General features: G+C 45.3%; 1 protein-coding gene across 2 annotated transcripts in view; it reads left to right on the top strand.

Annotated features, from left to right (window-relative positions):
* Window positions 1-15,764, top strand: part of LOC135512056 (adenosine kinase-like) — a 296,146-nt gene that overhangs the window by 110,772 nt on the left and 169,610 nt on the right. For both annotated transcript variants that reach the window (XM_064933668.1, XM_064933669.1), the window contains exons 5-6: window positions 9,932-10,104; window positions 12,237-12,345. In XM_064933668.1, the coding sequence (XP_064789740.1) occupies window positions 9,932-10,104; window positions 12,237-12,345 (282 nt within the window). The remainder of the gene's footprint in view (window positions 1-9,931; window positions 10,105-12,236; window positions 12,346-15,764) is intronic.

Below are 15,764 nucleotides of genomic sequence, written 5' to 3'. Positions count from 1 at the left end.
AGTATAATTGGGATGTGACTGAGCATGAATACCCGGCGCAGGGTTGGTTGACCTCCACACGACCCTACAGATAATGCTTTGGTCATAATAGAAGTATTATCTCCCCTAATCTGGGAATGGAGAGGGGTTGTCTGCAGGGTTCCAGGGATGGAGATGGAGGCTGTGTCCCAAATGGCAGCCTATTGCCTATATAGTGCATTGGCTCTGGTCAAAAGTAGGGAACTATTTATGGAATCGGGTGCCACTACAGACACAGTTTTGAAGATTAATGGGTCTAACTCCCTACAGTACTCCTAGGCAGGGCTAAAATAATATAGCATTCTTTCCCCCACATGCTTGTACTGACAACGATATATACATATTTATTAGGGATGGGCACCGTTATCCAGATATCCGAACGGACGTTAGTATTCAATTACTTGAGTGAATGTTAATTTCTGGAGATATATTTTTGGGGGGCTTATTTTGAAAAAGCATTGTTATATACATAAGCAATAAGGTCCGAGGGGGTGTGGTATATGGCCAATATAGAACGACGCTAAGTGGAGTGCCTGGATACAGCCTTTAGCCTTGGTATTTTGGCCATATATCACATATCCCCGAGGTGCCTTATTGCGATTATAAACAGGTTACCAACGTAATTAGAGAAGTAAAAATACATGTTTTGTTATACCTGTGGTATACGGTCTGATTTATACCACAGCTGTCAGCCAATCAGCATTCAGGGCACGAACCACCCTGTTTAGAAATGTTATTAAATTATCTTTGTGACATCACACATATGGATATGCCATGACATTTGAAATACTTAATGTAATAAAACAACAATCTTTTGAAAATGTGTTTTATAATGTGTGTTAAGCTCCTGCTGCGCATTTAGTCTTCCAGTACAGTCTGCCCTGACATCGGTATGCTATTTTCCCCACTTCAAACGGCAATTACAGGCACGCACTTATAACAGAGTTTCCTCCAGATTCGACACAGATAAATGCAAAACACTCACCAGAAAACTTTTTTTGTAACAGAATCAACCCTTTTCACCCGCCACCTCCACCGCTGCTGAAAATAATCCTAGGGGAAACACTGTTCATCATGCATCCTCAGAGGGGCGGTAGGGGCCCCTGAATGGCCCTTCTCTATTCCCACCTGAGGCCTGCAAATGAAGGGGCCTCCTGTGCTCCACACACACAGCTCTGCTCGCTGTAATAGCTGTGTCCCAAATGGCACCATATTCCCTATATAGTCCATTACATTTGGTCGGAGCGCTATAGGTTTAAAAGTAGTGCACTATATATGCAAATAGGGTGCCATTTGTGACTGTGACATTGTTTACAGCCTGCAGCACCTGACTGGCTGGCTGACCTTGGTTTGGGAGCTCATCACTGCAACATTGGGAAAATCAGATTGGACTTGACGTGTACCCCAGCCATTGACCTTGATAAGTGTGTGTGGTGCCTGCAGCAGGAGGTCTTGGGCGAATAAGTGTGTGTTTGTGGTTCTTTTTGTCTATCTCAATGTGTGTGTCGCTGTGTGCGTGTGCATATGTTTGCGTGTATATGCGTGCTTACGCCTGCATGGGTTTGTCTTCATGAGTAAGGAGGCTGAGGGGAATGAAGCATGAGTCAAGCCAACACATGGCAGGAACATGGCTCGACACATGGCAGGGACATGGCTCGACACATGGCAGGAACATGGCAGGAACATGGCTCGACACATGGCAGGGACATGGCTCGACACATGGCAGGGACATGGCTCGACACATGGCAGGGACATGGCTCGACACATGGCAGGAACATGGCTCGACACATGGCAGGAACATGGCTCGACACATGGCAGGAACATGGCTCGACACATGGCAGGAACATGGCTCGACACATGGCAGGGACATGGCTCGACACATGGCAGGGACATGGCTCGACAAATGGCAGGGACACGGCTCGACAAATGGCATGGACACGGCTCGAGACATGGCAGGGACACGGCTCGACACATGGCAGGGACACGGCTCGACACATGGCAGGGACACGGCTCGACACATGTCAGGGACACGGCTCGACACATGGCATGGACACGGCTCGACACATGTCAGGGACACGGCTCGACACATGGCATGGACACGGCTCGACACATGGCAGAACCGTCATCTCTCTAATTACTTATTACTTTATTTTGTGTCTCCCAAATAGAATCCATTAAACCCCAAACATACCGAAGCCACTTGGTCTAAAAGCACACCTGAACTGTGCTTCCATGATATTTTCTCCACACTGTTTATTTCTGGTTTCTTACCAGAGAGAGAAAGATAATGGAGAGAGCGAAATGGCAGGAATTCAAGGGAGAGGAAAAGAGCGAGAGGGAGGGAGTGAGAGGAGAGAAAAGTAGTGAGAGTGATCGAAAGAGGTAGAGAGATTGAGCATGAGAGAGGGAAGAATCGCAGGACGGAGAGAGGCGGAAAGGAAGAGTATCTGAGGATGAAAATGCATTTTTCTTTCTTTCCCACTGAGATGCTATTTGGTTGTGGGAAATGATTAATTTCACACGTATACAGGTCATCCCTGGAAACAGCAACATCTCATTCACTAGGGGCCCCAGTCAGCAACAAAACAGAACACGAGCCGTCTAGATGGAAATTGAGCAAACATCGCACACACTCACAGTATGCACACACAGGCGGTACACACACAAATGAGAGACACACACACACACACACACACACACACACACACACACACACACACACACACACACAGTACATCAATAAATCTTTGGAGGTTAAACCTGAGAGTAGGAGAATGTGAGCAGCTCCTCTCATCACCAAGGTAAAAGTCACCCAGTACATTAGGTCTGTCAGTACCAGGAAGTAACAGCGGAGCTCCTAACCAATCAGGTATCCCTGTTAGACAGGTGCTCTCTCTTGCACACAGACTACCTATGTTTGCAGCAGTAGGATGGCGATGGAACATTGAAATATGGGGTTTGTGTAAATAAGGATGTGGGACTGTTTTTAGCTCAGTGTGTGTGTGTGTGAGTGTGGAGGAGAGCCTGGGACAGAATAGAGTCTCTGTGTAGAGAGGGACAGTTATTGGTTTGTGTTTCCATGAAGCTATGTATGCCATCAAGAAACTCATTTTACTCAGACGCTTCCTTCTCTATTTCTTTAACTCTAACATTTCTCCGTCTTTACATATTTTATGATATTAAACACCTGTAATATAATATACTATGCAAGAGAGAAGACAATGTGGCATATGCACATGCATATGATGCACAATGAGGAAGGTGATGATAATAATAATAAATACCATTCATCTTAGCGGGGGGGGGGGGTTCTACTACGCTACAGTGCATTCAGAAAGTTCACACCCCTTCACTTTTTCCACATTTTATTAGTTTTTTTTCCCCTCATCAATCGACACACAATACCCCATAATGACAAAGCAAAAACATGTTTTTATTTTTTGCAAATGTATTAAAAAAGTGTAAAAAAAAAAAAAATCTATCACATTTACATAACTATTCAGCCCCTTTACTCAGTACTGTTGAAGCACCTTTGGGAGCTATTACAGCCTTGAGTCTTCTTTGGTATGACGCTACCATCTTGGCACACCTGTATTTGGGGAGTTTCTCCCATTCGTCTCTGCAGATCCTCTCTAGTTCCTCTCAGGTTGGATGAGGAGCGTCGCTGCACAGCTATTTTCAGGTCTCTCCAGACATGTTTCATCGGCTTCAAGTCTGGGCTCTGGCTGGGCCACTCAAGGACATTGAGACTTGTCCTGAAGCCACTCCTGCGTTGTCTTGGCTGTGTGCTTAGGGTCGTTGTCCTGTTGGAAGATGAACCTTCACCCCAGTCTGAGGTCCTGTGCGCTCTGGAGCAGGTTTTCATCAAGGATCTCTCTCTACTTTGCTCCGTTCATCTTTCCCTCGATCCTGACAAGTCTCCTAGTCTCCGCCAATGAAAAACATCCCCACAGCATGATGCTGCCACCACCATGCTTCACCGTAGGGATGGTTTTGGCCAAATGATGAGCTGTGCCTGGTTTCCTCCAGATGTAACGCTTGTGATTCAGGCCAAAGAGTTTAAACTTAATTTTCATCAGACCAGAGAATCTTGTTTCTCTCAGAGTCCTTTAGGTGCCTTTTCATGTTCATTTTCCTGAGGAGTGGCTTTAATCTGGCCTGATTAGTGGAGTGCTGCAGAGATGCTTGCCCTTCTGGAAGGTTCTCCCATCTCCACAGAGGAACTCTGGCGCTCTGTCAGAGTGACCATCGGGTTCTTGGTCACCTCCCTAACCAAGGCCCTTCTCCCCAGATTGCTCAGTTTGGCCGGGTGGCCAGCTCTTGGTGTTTCCAAACTTCTTCCATTTAAGAATGATGGAGGCCACTGTGTCCTTGGGGACCTTCAATGCTGCAGAAATTGGTTTTGGTACCCTTCCCCAGATCTACAGTATGCCTCGATACAATCCTGTCTCGGAGCTACACGGACAATTCCTTCAACCACGTGACTTTGTTTTTGCTCTGACATGCACTGTCAACTGCAGGACCTTTTTAAACAGGTGTGTGCCTTTACAAATCATGTCCATTTATTTGAATTTACCACAGGTGGACTCCAATCAAGTTGTAGAAACATTAAGGATAATCAATGTAAACAGGATGCACCTGAGCTCAATTTCCAGTCTGAGGCTCAGTTATTTCAGTTTTTTATTTTCTAATACATTTTCAAAAAACCTGTTTTTGCTTTGTCATTATGGGCTATTGTGTGTAGATTGATGTGGAAAAAAACATATTGAATGAATTTTAGAATAAGGCTGTAACTAACAAAATGTGGAAAAAGTGAAGGGTCTGAATACTTTCTGAATGCACTATATGGAAATGTTTTCAGCAGGTTATACCAAGGAACTTTTTTCTATATAATTTAGAATTCTATGACCTCTTGATTTTTTATTTTATTTCACCTTTATTTAGCCAGGTAAGCTAGTTGAGAACAAGTTCTCATTTACAACTGCGACCTGGCCAAGATAAAGCAAAGCAGTGTGAACAGACAACAACACAGAGTTACATAATGAAGTAAACAATAAACAAGTCAATAACACAGTAGAAAAAAAAGAGTCTATATACATTGTGTGCAAAAGGCATGAGGAGGTAGGCGAATAATTACAATTTAGCAGATTAACACTGGAGTGATAAATAATCAGATGATCATGTGCAAGTAGAGATACTGGTGTGCAAAAGTAAAGTAAATAAATAAAACCAGTATGGGGATGAGGTAGGTAAATTGGGTGGGCTATTTACGGATGGACTATGTACAGCTGCAGCGATCGGTTAGCTGCTCAGATAGCAGATGTTTGAAGTTGTTGAGGAAAATAAAAGTCTACAACTTCAGCAATTTTTGCAGTTCTTTCCAGTCACAGGCAGCAGAGAACTGGAAGGAAAGGCGGCCAAATGAGGTGTTGGCTTTAGGGATGATCAGTGAGATACACCTGCTGGAGCGCGTGCTACGGGTGGGTGTTGCCATCGTGACCAGTGAACTGAGATAAGGTGGAGCTTTACCTAGCATGGACTTGTAGATGACCTGGAGCCAGTGGGTCTGGCGACGAATATGTTGCGGGGGCCAGCCGACTAGAGCATACAGGTCGCAGTGGTGGGTGGTAACAAAACGGATGGCACTGTGATAAACGGCATCTAGTTTGCTGAGTAGAGTATTGGAAGCTATTTTGTAGATGATATCGCCGAAGTCGAGGACCGGTAGGATAGTCAGTTTTACTAGGGTAAGTTTGGCGGCGTGGGTGAAGGAGGCTTTGTTGCAAAATAGAAAGCCGACTCTAGATTTGATTTTGGATTGGAGATGTTTGATATGAGTCTGGAAGGAGAGTTTACAGTCTAGCCAGACACCTAGGTACTTATAGATGTCCACATATTCTAGGTCCGAACCATCCAGGGTGGTGATGCAATTCGGGCGTGCGGGTGCAGGCAGCGAACGGTTGAAAAGCATGCATTTGGTTTTACTAGCATTCACAGTGCCTTGCGAAAGTATTCGTCCAACCTTGAACTTTGCGACCTTTTGCCACATTTCAGGCTTCAAACATAAAGATATAAAACTGTATTTTTTGTGAAGAATCAACAACAAGTGGGACACAATCATGAAGTAGAACTACATTTATTGGATATTTCAAACTTTTTTAACAAATCAAAAACTGAAAAATTGGGCATGCAAAATTATTCAGCCCCTTTACTTTCAGTGCAGCAAACTCTCTCCAGAAGTTCAGTGAGGATCTCTGAATGATCCAATGTTGACCTAAATGACTAATGATGATAAATACAATCCACCTGTGTGTAATCAAGTCTCCGTCTCAGAGGTCCGTTAAAAGCGCAGAGCATCATGAAGAACAAGGAACACACCAGGCAGGTCCGAGATACTGTTGTGAAGAAGTTTAAAGCCGGATTTGGATACAAAAAGATTTCCCAAGCTTTAAACATCCCAAGGAGCACTGTGCAAGCGATAATATTGAAATGGAAGGAGTATCAGACCACTGCAAATCTACCAAGACCTGGCCGTCCCTCTAAACTTTCAGCTCATACAAGGAGAAGACTGATCAGAGATGCAGCCAAGAGGCCCATGATCACTCTGGATGAACTGCAGAGATCTACAGCTGAGGTGGGAGACTCTGTCCATAGGACAACAATCAGTCGTATATTGCACAAATCTGGCCTTTATGGAAGAGTGGCAAGAAGAAAGACATTTCTTAAAGATATCCATAAAAAGTGTTGTTTAAAGTTTGCCACAAGCCACCTGGGAGACACACCAAACATGTGGAAGAAGGTGCTCTGGTCAGATGTATCCAAAATTGAACTTTTTGGCAACAATGCAAAACGTTATGTTTGGCGTAAAAGCAACACAGCTCATCACCCTGAACACACCATTCCCACTGTCAAACATGGTTGTGGCAGCATCATGGTTTGGGCTTGCTTTTCTTCAGCAGGGACAGGGAAGATGGTTAAAATTGATGGGAAGATGGATGGAGCCAAATACAGGACCATTCTGGAAGAACCTGATGGAGTCTGCAAAAGACCTGAGACTGGGACGGAGATTTGTCTTCCAACAAGACAATGATCCAAAACATAAAGCAAAATCTACAATGGAATGGTTCAAAAATAAACATATCCAGGTGTTAGAATGGCCAAGTCAAAGTCCAGACCTGAATCCAATCGAGAATCTGTGGTAAGAACTGAAAACTGCTGTTCACAAATGCTCTCCATCCAACCTCACTGAGCTCGAGCTGTTTTGCATTGAGCAATGGGAAAAAATGTCAGTCTCTCGATGTGCAAAACTGATAGAGACATACCCCAAGCGACTTACAGCTGTAATCGCAGCAAAAGGTGGCGCTACAAAGTATTAACTTAAGGGGGCTGAATAATTTTGCACGCCCAATTTTTCAGTTTTTGATTTGTTAAAAAAGTTTGAAATATCCAATAAATGTCGTTCCACTTCCACTTCATGATTGTGTCCCACTTGTTGTTGATTCTTCACAAAAAAATACCGTTTTATATCTTTATGTTTGAAGCCTGAAATGTGTCAAAAGGTCGCAAAGTTCAAGGGGGCCCGAATACTTTCGCAAGGCACTGTAAGAGCAGTTGGAGGCCACGGAAGGAGTGTTGTATGGCATTGAAGCTCGTTTGGAGGTTAGATAGCACAGTGTCCAAGGAAGGGCCAGAAGTATACAGAATGGTGTCGTCTGCGTAGAGGTGGATCAGGGAATCGCGCACAGCAAGAGCAACATCATTCATATATACAGAGAAAAGAGTCGGCCCAAGAATTTAACCCTGTGGTACCCCCATAGAGACTGCCAGAGGACCGGACAACATGCCCTCCGATTTGACACACTGAACTCTGTCTGCAAAGTAGTTGGTGAACCAGGCAAGGCAGTCATTAGAAAAACCGAGGCTACGGAATCTGCCGATAAGAATATGGTGGTTGACAGAGTCGAAAGCCTTGGCCAGGTCGATGAAGACAGCTGTACAGTACTGTCTTTTATCGATGGCGGTTATGATATCGTTTAGTACCTTGAGCGTGGCTGAGGTGCACCCGGGGGGCGGAGCTGTTGGCCAAGGTTGGAGTAGCCAGGAGGAAGGCATGGCCAGCCGTTGAGAAATGCTTGTTGAAGTTTTCGATTATCATGGATTTATCGGTGGTGACCGTGTTACCTAGCCTCAGTGCAGTGGGCAGCTGGGAGGAGGTGCTCTTGTTCTCCATGGACTTTACAGTGTCCCAGAACGTTTTGGAGTTAGAGCTACAGGATGCAAATTTCTGCTTGAAAAAGCTGGCCTTTGCTTCCCTGACTGACTGTGTGTATTGGTTCCTGACTTCCCTGACTGACTGTGTGTATTGGTTCCTGACTTCCCTGACTTACTTTGTGTATTGGTTCCTGACTTCCCTGACTGACTGTGTGTATTGGTTCCTGACTTCCCTGACTGACTGTGTGTATTGGTTCCTGACTTCCCTGACTGACTGTGTGTATTGGTTCCTGACTTCCCTGACTGACTGTGTGTATTGGTTCCTGACTTCCCTGACTGACTGTGTGTATTGGTTCCTGACTTCCCTGACTGACTGTGTGTATTGGTTCCTGACTTCCCTGGCTGACTGTGTGTATTGGTTCCTGACTTCCCTGGCTGACTGTGTGTATTGGTTCCTGACTTCCCTGACTTACTTTGTGTATTGGTTCCTGACTTCCCTGACTGACTGTGTGTATTGGTTCCTGACTTCCCTGACTGACTGTGTGTATTGGTTCCTGACTTCCCTGACTGACTGTGTGTATTGGTTCCTGACTTCCCTGACTGACTGTGTGTATTGGTTCCTGACTTCCCTGACTTACTTTGTGTATTGGTTCCTGACTTCCCTGGCTGACTGTGTGTATTGGTTCCTGACTTCCCTGGCTGACTGTGTGTATTAGTTCCTGACTTCCCTGACTTGATGTATCCCTAAAAAAATGTGGGTCCTACTGGGTCCTATTAGCCCATAGAAACGCATTGAATAACAGATTCATTACATGAAACACAGATCGTCCTCCCAAAAAAATCGAAAGGAAGTTTGTTCTGATGAGTCTGTCCTATATCTGAGAGATACGGTATAAGAAAGATCAGGATTATATATATATATTTTACCCGTTATTTTTGGCACTAAAAAAGTCTCCATATATTAGTTCCATTAATTTTCTCAACTGGTCCCAGGGGACCTTCAGATGAGTCTAGAGCAAAACAACCAACATATATGTGTTCGTGAGAGTCTCACCTTTCCACAGTGTGTAGCCCAAACTGTTCGGACGCTACAGCTGATTTTGTGAGAAGAACGATTTTCGGGACGTCTCATGGTCTGACAAAGACCGCTCTAACTCTGTCACCATTCACCGCAGATGCTGAAGTGCGACATAGGTGAATGCAGTGGATTGAGACGCATCCAAAAAACAGATCTCTTGCTTAAATTGACAGATTTTTATGGAGATGTTTGTATTATGCTGATTAGATTTTCACGGTGTCACAGACATCAACCTTAGGGGGTTAAGCAGATGCTTTTATTCAACGCGACTTAGTCATGCGTAAGTACATTTGTTGTATGGGTGGCCCCAGCGGGAATTGAACCCACAACCCTTGGGGTTTTAAGTGCTATGTTCTACCACTGAGCAACACAGGTCAGTATACCTAATCTACTAATGTGTTCTCTCCTGTCTTCTCTGTAGTGGATAATGTACTGACGGTTTCTCTCCTGTCTCCTCTGTAGTGGATAATGTACTGACAGTTTCTCTCCTGTCTCCTCTGTAGTGGATAATGTACTGACCGATTCTCTTCCGTCTCCTCTGTTGTCGATAATGTACTGACAGTTTCTCTCCTGTCTCGCCTGTAGTGGATAATGTACTGACAGTTCCTTTCCTTTCTCCTCTAGTGGATGATCCAGACGCCTCACAAGGTGGCCACGTTCTTTGGCTGCATCGGGACGGACCACTTTGGAGAGATCCTGAAACAGAAGGCTGAGGAAGCCCATGTAGACGCTCGCTATTACCAACAGACCCAGGAGCCAACCGGAACCTGCGCTGCCTGCATCACTGGTGACAACAGGTCAGGCCTCGTCCAATCAGCTCTAAGCTAAGCAACACCGGTTGCGTCCCAATAATCTCCTTCTCCGGAAGTGTGCCCGTGTTCACTTCCCGTCATGGATTTGACTGGTATGGAAACTCCCTCCCTCTAGCTCATGCCTACACCAAGCCAATGCTTTTAAATTAAGTGGGGAGAAGTGAACTAGTGCACACTTCAGGAGGAAGGAGCAAGAACCTTGTGTAAGTCCCAATTATCTGTCCCCCAAGAGTAATTTCAGTTAATTTCAAGTTCATAGAGTCGTTAAATGGTGATGGCTCATCATACATAAATGCTAGTTGGTCGTCTTTCATCAAAGGGAAGCACTTACTGTACATTCCTTCCACTTTAGTAGAACCTTGCAGCCCCAGTGACTCGTCTTGTCACCCATCTACAATACAGGCTCAGGCTGACACAGAGGATGCAGCCCAAATGGCACCCTATTCCTTACATAGTGCACTACTTTTGATCACAACCTCTCCTGGCCCCGTTCAAAAGTGCTGCACTATATAGGGAGTAGGGTGCCATTTCAGACGCAACACAGGAGGGTAGATGCAACACTTAGGGCGGCAGGTAGACTAGTGCTTAGACCGTTGGGCCAGTAACTGAAAGGTTGCTAGTTTGAATCCACGAGCCGATTGCTCCAGGGTCACCTTTGATAATGGCTGACCATGGAAAAACATTTTTACACCTGCATATAATACGCACTTGTACATGTGTGAAACAGGACAAATATAAGCAAATTATATTATTATTATTAGATGTATTTGGATCTCTCTCCTCACCTGTCAGGCCTCTTGTGTGTGTGTGTGTCAGTCAGACCCCTCCTGTCTGTCAGTAGTATTGATCCTCAGACTGTCAACCGCTTCTCACGCTGCTGTCATCATCAACACTTCTCACACACACAGCAGAGGACGCACACACACACACAGGGCCAGGTGTGGATCAATAAGTCCTCAGTAAAGACTCAGTCTGTCTGGCCTTTCATCTCCCGCTACTGGAGGTGTCACTCACCGTGTGTTTGTGTGTGTGTTTGTGTTAGTCTCTAGTGGCTGGCCTGCCCTGTCGGCCTGGCAGACATGCCCAGTGAACGAGCTCTCTTAGTGGGGCTTGTTTGATGTGAGCCCTGACACCTGAAAAGGTCAGTCTGTGTGCTTCAGGAGAGGAGCCCTGTAATATGTCTTCCAGGTGTTTAACAGACAGCTCAGGAGGCCAGGTTAAAGGTCACGGCAGGGCTGGGTGATGAGGGAGATTCCAGCCAGTCAGTGTGTAATAACCTCTGCTTTGATTAGGCTTGCCAATCTTGCTCTTCAGAAACTGCATCATATGGTATTTTCCTCTAACACACACCTCTGTAGCTCCCTTGTCCTCCACGGCTCAATGCAATGCCAGGATAGTGAGTATGGTTCCCAGGACAACCCCTACATAAAAATCCCTCTGTCTCAGTATCACCTCCAGTATCTCACAACCGATGAGGTGAAGACTGTTGCATCTGAAATGGCAACCTATTTCCCTACATAGTGCACTACATAGGCCAGGGATAGGGCATCATTTCAGATTGACTTGGGCCTGAGTATTAGTAAAAAACCTTTAAGAGGTAACATGATAATGTTACATTATTTCAGGCAGAACCTTTGTTCACTGTTAGCCTTGAATGTGTTTAATCCCATTCTCTGTTGGAGACCAGTGGCTCTGCCAGCATCCCAAATGGCACCCTATTCCCTAAAGAGTGCACTACTTTTATCCAGAGCCCTATGGCCAGGTCAGACTGTCTCTGTGATAACCAATATAAGTTTTTGATAACAGAAACTGTATTTATTTCACCTTGCACCTAACGTTCTACGCATTATCATCCTTTTACATCATGGGAGGAAAGTGTCTGGGCTACGTCCCAAATGGCACCCTATTCCCTATATAGTGCATAACTTTTGACCAGCTTTGGTCAAACAGTGCACTATATAGGGAGAAATTTATGTCGCAGCCTGGGTCTGATGCTGGTGTTTTGGGGATATTTTTGGAGTTGGGAATGAAGATGGATGATTGGCGAGCGGGCCGTGTGATTTATGGGCTGTGTCTGTGCAGGTCCCTTTTGTGATTTATGGGCTGTGTCTGTGCAGGTCCTTGGTTGCTAACCTGGCAGCAGCAAACTGCTACAACAAGGAGAAACACCTGGATCTGGATGGCAACTGGGAGCTGGTTGAGAAAGCCAAGGTCTATTATATAGCGGTAAGTGACAAAAAAAGTGATTAAAATCTCTACATTCAAATGACTCTAGTCTCCACATTCAACGCGCACGCATGAGCGCACACCTCACATTTGAGTCATTTAGCAGACGCTCTTATCCAGAGCGACTTACAGTTACGCTCTTAAGATCGCTAGCTGGGACAACCCCATATGTCATAGTAAATGCATTTTTCCTCAAAGCTATCAGCAAAGTCAGTGCTAGTAAGGGGGCAAAAATAATCATTTAAGATATTCTTTGAAGAGGTAGGGTAGGTTTGTTTGACCTAGCTTCAGGGGGAAGCTGGTTCCACCACCTGGGTGCCAGGACAGAGAAGAGCTTGGACTGGGCTGAGAGGGACCTGCCCTCCCTTAGGGCCAAGAGACCAGAGGTGGCAGAATGGAGTACTCGGGTTGGGGTTTGAACTTAGCCTGAAAGTAGGAAGGGCAGTTCCTCTTGCTGCTCCGTAGGCAAGTACCATGGTCTTGCAGTGGATACGAGCTTCAACTGGAAGCCAGTGGAGTGTGGGGAGGAGCGGGGTGACATGGGAGAACTTGAGAAGGTAGAACCCCCATTGGCTGCAGTGTTTTGGATAAGTTGCTAGGGTTTGATGGCACAAGCTGGGTGCCCAGCCAACAGTGAGATGAAGTTTCAACGTCACATGCACAAATACAGTGAACGTCTTTTCTTGCAAGCTCTGAACGCAACAATGCAATAATCATTAACAATGTAATACTAAAAATAACAAGGAGGAACAAAAACACATGAGAAAATAAATAAGAACACTAAAGTAAGTAAGCATACTACATACAGGGTCAGTTCCACTACCATATTTACAATGCAAGAGTCATTTTAAATAGAGTTGCAGTAGTCCAGATGACAAATGCGATGACAAATGCCTGGATTAGGACCTATGTTGCGTCCTGTGTGAGGTAGTCATACTCTACGGATGTTGTATAGCATGAACCTGTAGGAGCAAGTCACTGCTTTGAAGTTTGCCAAGAACAACAGGGTTTTTGTTGTCCAGGGTCACTCCAAGGTTCTTTGCACTCTGGGAGGGGCCCACCATGGAGTTGTCAACTGAGAGGCCATCCCCAGGAGGAAGAGCAGCTCTGTCTTGTCATGGTTGAGCTTGAGGTGGTGGGCTGACATCCAAGATGAGATATCTGCCAGGCACGCAGAGATGCATGTCACCACCTGGATGTCAGAAGGGGGTAACGAGAACAGTAGTTGAGTATCATCTGCATAGCAATGATAGGAGCGACCGTGTGAGGATATGACGGAGCCGAGTGACTTGGTGCATAGAGAGAAGAGGGCCTAGAACCGAGCCTTGGGGGGGACACAAGTAGTGAGAGTACGTGCTCAGACACAGATCCTCTCCAATTCACCTGGTAGCAGCGGCCTGCCAGGTAGGATGCAATCCAAACATGTGCAGAGCCTGAGGTACCAGCCCTTAGCCGGTGGAGAGGAGGATCTGATTGGTTCACTGTCTTGTAGTCAATGGAAATATCTAGGAGAATGAGAACAGAGGAGAGGGAGTCCGCTTTGGAAGTGTGGAGAGCCTCCATGACACAGAAGAGCAGTCTTGGTTGAGTGACCCATCTTGAAGCCTGGTTAGTTCAAGAAGATTGTTATGAGGAAGATGGCGAGAGAGTTGGTCAGACACCGAACATTTAAGTGTTTTGGAAAGAAACGAAAAATGGGATACGAATTTATAGTTTAATGTCTGAGGTGTCGAGTGTTGGTTTCTCAAGGAGGGGAGCAACTCTGGGCATTTCGAAGTAAGAGGGGATGCAGCCAGTTGTCAGGGATGACCAGATGTTCTTGGACTATGAGCGAAAAACATAGTCAGGTAAAGAGAGAGCAGCTGGGGTAGCAGTGTTCTCTGGCGTGATACATGTCTCTCAGGGACAGAAATTATACGGACTGAAGGGCAGCATAGGTTGAGATGAACTCTGCGTTTGTGACCGCAGATCTGCAGTTCCAAACACTGCCGGAGACCAGAAATTCCTTATGGGTTTTGTGCGCAGGGTACACTAAATTAGAAGGGTTGCAGCTAAGGGGTGGGGAGCGAACAGGTATAGAAAACACGCACATAGTTGACAAAGCTACAAAAGAGAAAAATTAGATCTGAAAATAACTAGGTAATACTTAAGTGAGAGAGTGGTGTGGCGCCTTCCTCTCATAACAGAACCTTCTTTGTTTCGGCAACACGACTGCCGCTGGGAAAACAGGGGAGACTGAAGTACTAACTCTAATTGCTGATTGCCTAGCAGAGGTGAAGAGCACACCTCCCTGTACTAATTGCTGATTGCCTAGGAGAGGTGAAACCACTCCCCCTTCAATACAGCCACTGATTACGAAAACAACAACAGTCCCAAATTGCCCTGCCAGTTAATCCTGGTTGAGGTGTCAACAATCATCTGCATGTTATGAGCAGTCAGCAGTTCACACACCAAGTAGGCTACTGGGAAGACAGGCAGCACTTAAAGTAGATGGCCCTAGCTAGCAAAAAGACAGTACTGGACAACAGATAAAGGCAAAAATGATACGTATCACTCCTGGAGAGATCACGAATCCTCTAGCTAAACACACACACACACACACACACACACACACACACACACACACCTTTTCCCATTGCCAGAAGAGAACAAAACGTTAAGATGGCCTTTGTAGAAAGGAAACAAACCCCTTGGCGTTCCACAGTCATTGTCAAAGTGTTCATTTGTCTTCTTTTGTTGAGGCAGATGAGTTTACAGTAGCTCACCTATTCAAATAATACCACTCAAGGCTTCCCATTCTCATTGTGCATCTGTGTGTGACGGTTTAAAGTCAATGTGAAGTTGTTGTGCATGTTATGTGTTCATTCCATCGATATTGTAGCCAACAGGTGCTGCAGAAGTATGACGATTGATTATCCCAGTTTATACCCCCCCCCCACACACACACTAAAGTAATGTCTTGACTTACTAGAGGTAGGCGGGGTAGTATGGCCAGCGGCGCTAGTGTTTCCCTTTTTAGGATTAGATTTAATTCCAGTGGATGAACTTCCTCTCTGATCTCACATCTAGATGATAGCCCTAAAATCACCCTGCATTCCATGTCTTTAAACAGTCCATTATCTACATAAATCAACTTTATAGCCTGACCCGCACCTTCTCTTGTTTTACCGTTATCTTGTTCCAAATTCACCCCAGGCCCCAACTCCACATTGCCATGCCACTATTAACAGTGTGATGCCTTTAACTTGAAAATAATGTGGTCGAATGAACTATACAAGTTCTTTGTAATTACTTCACTCAGTCAAAAAACAGAAACCGAAGGAATAGTAAACTACATCACACTGTCAAACTGTAATTTCACTCTGTCATTCAGCGATTGTGTGATCTTATTTTAGGCTCTGTTTAGCATTAGCAAACAC

The sequence above is a fragment of the Oncorhynchus masou genome, chromosome 24, assembly GCF_036934945.1.
Source record: "Oncorhynchus masou masou isolate Uvic2021 chromosome 24, UVic_Omas_1.1, whole genome shotgun sequence".
Lineage (NCBI taxonomy): Eukaryota > Metazoa > Chordata > Actinopteri > Salmoniformes > Salmonidae > Oncorhynchus > Oncorhynchus masou.
Note: the sequence above shows the minus strand (reverse complement) of the source record. Positions and strands in the feature narration are given on the sequence as shown.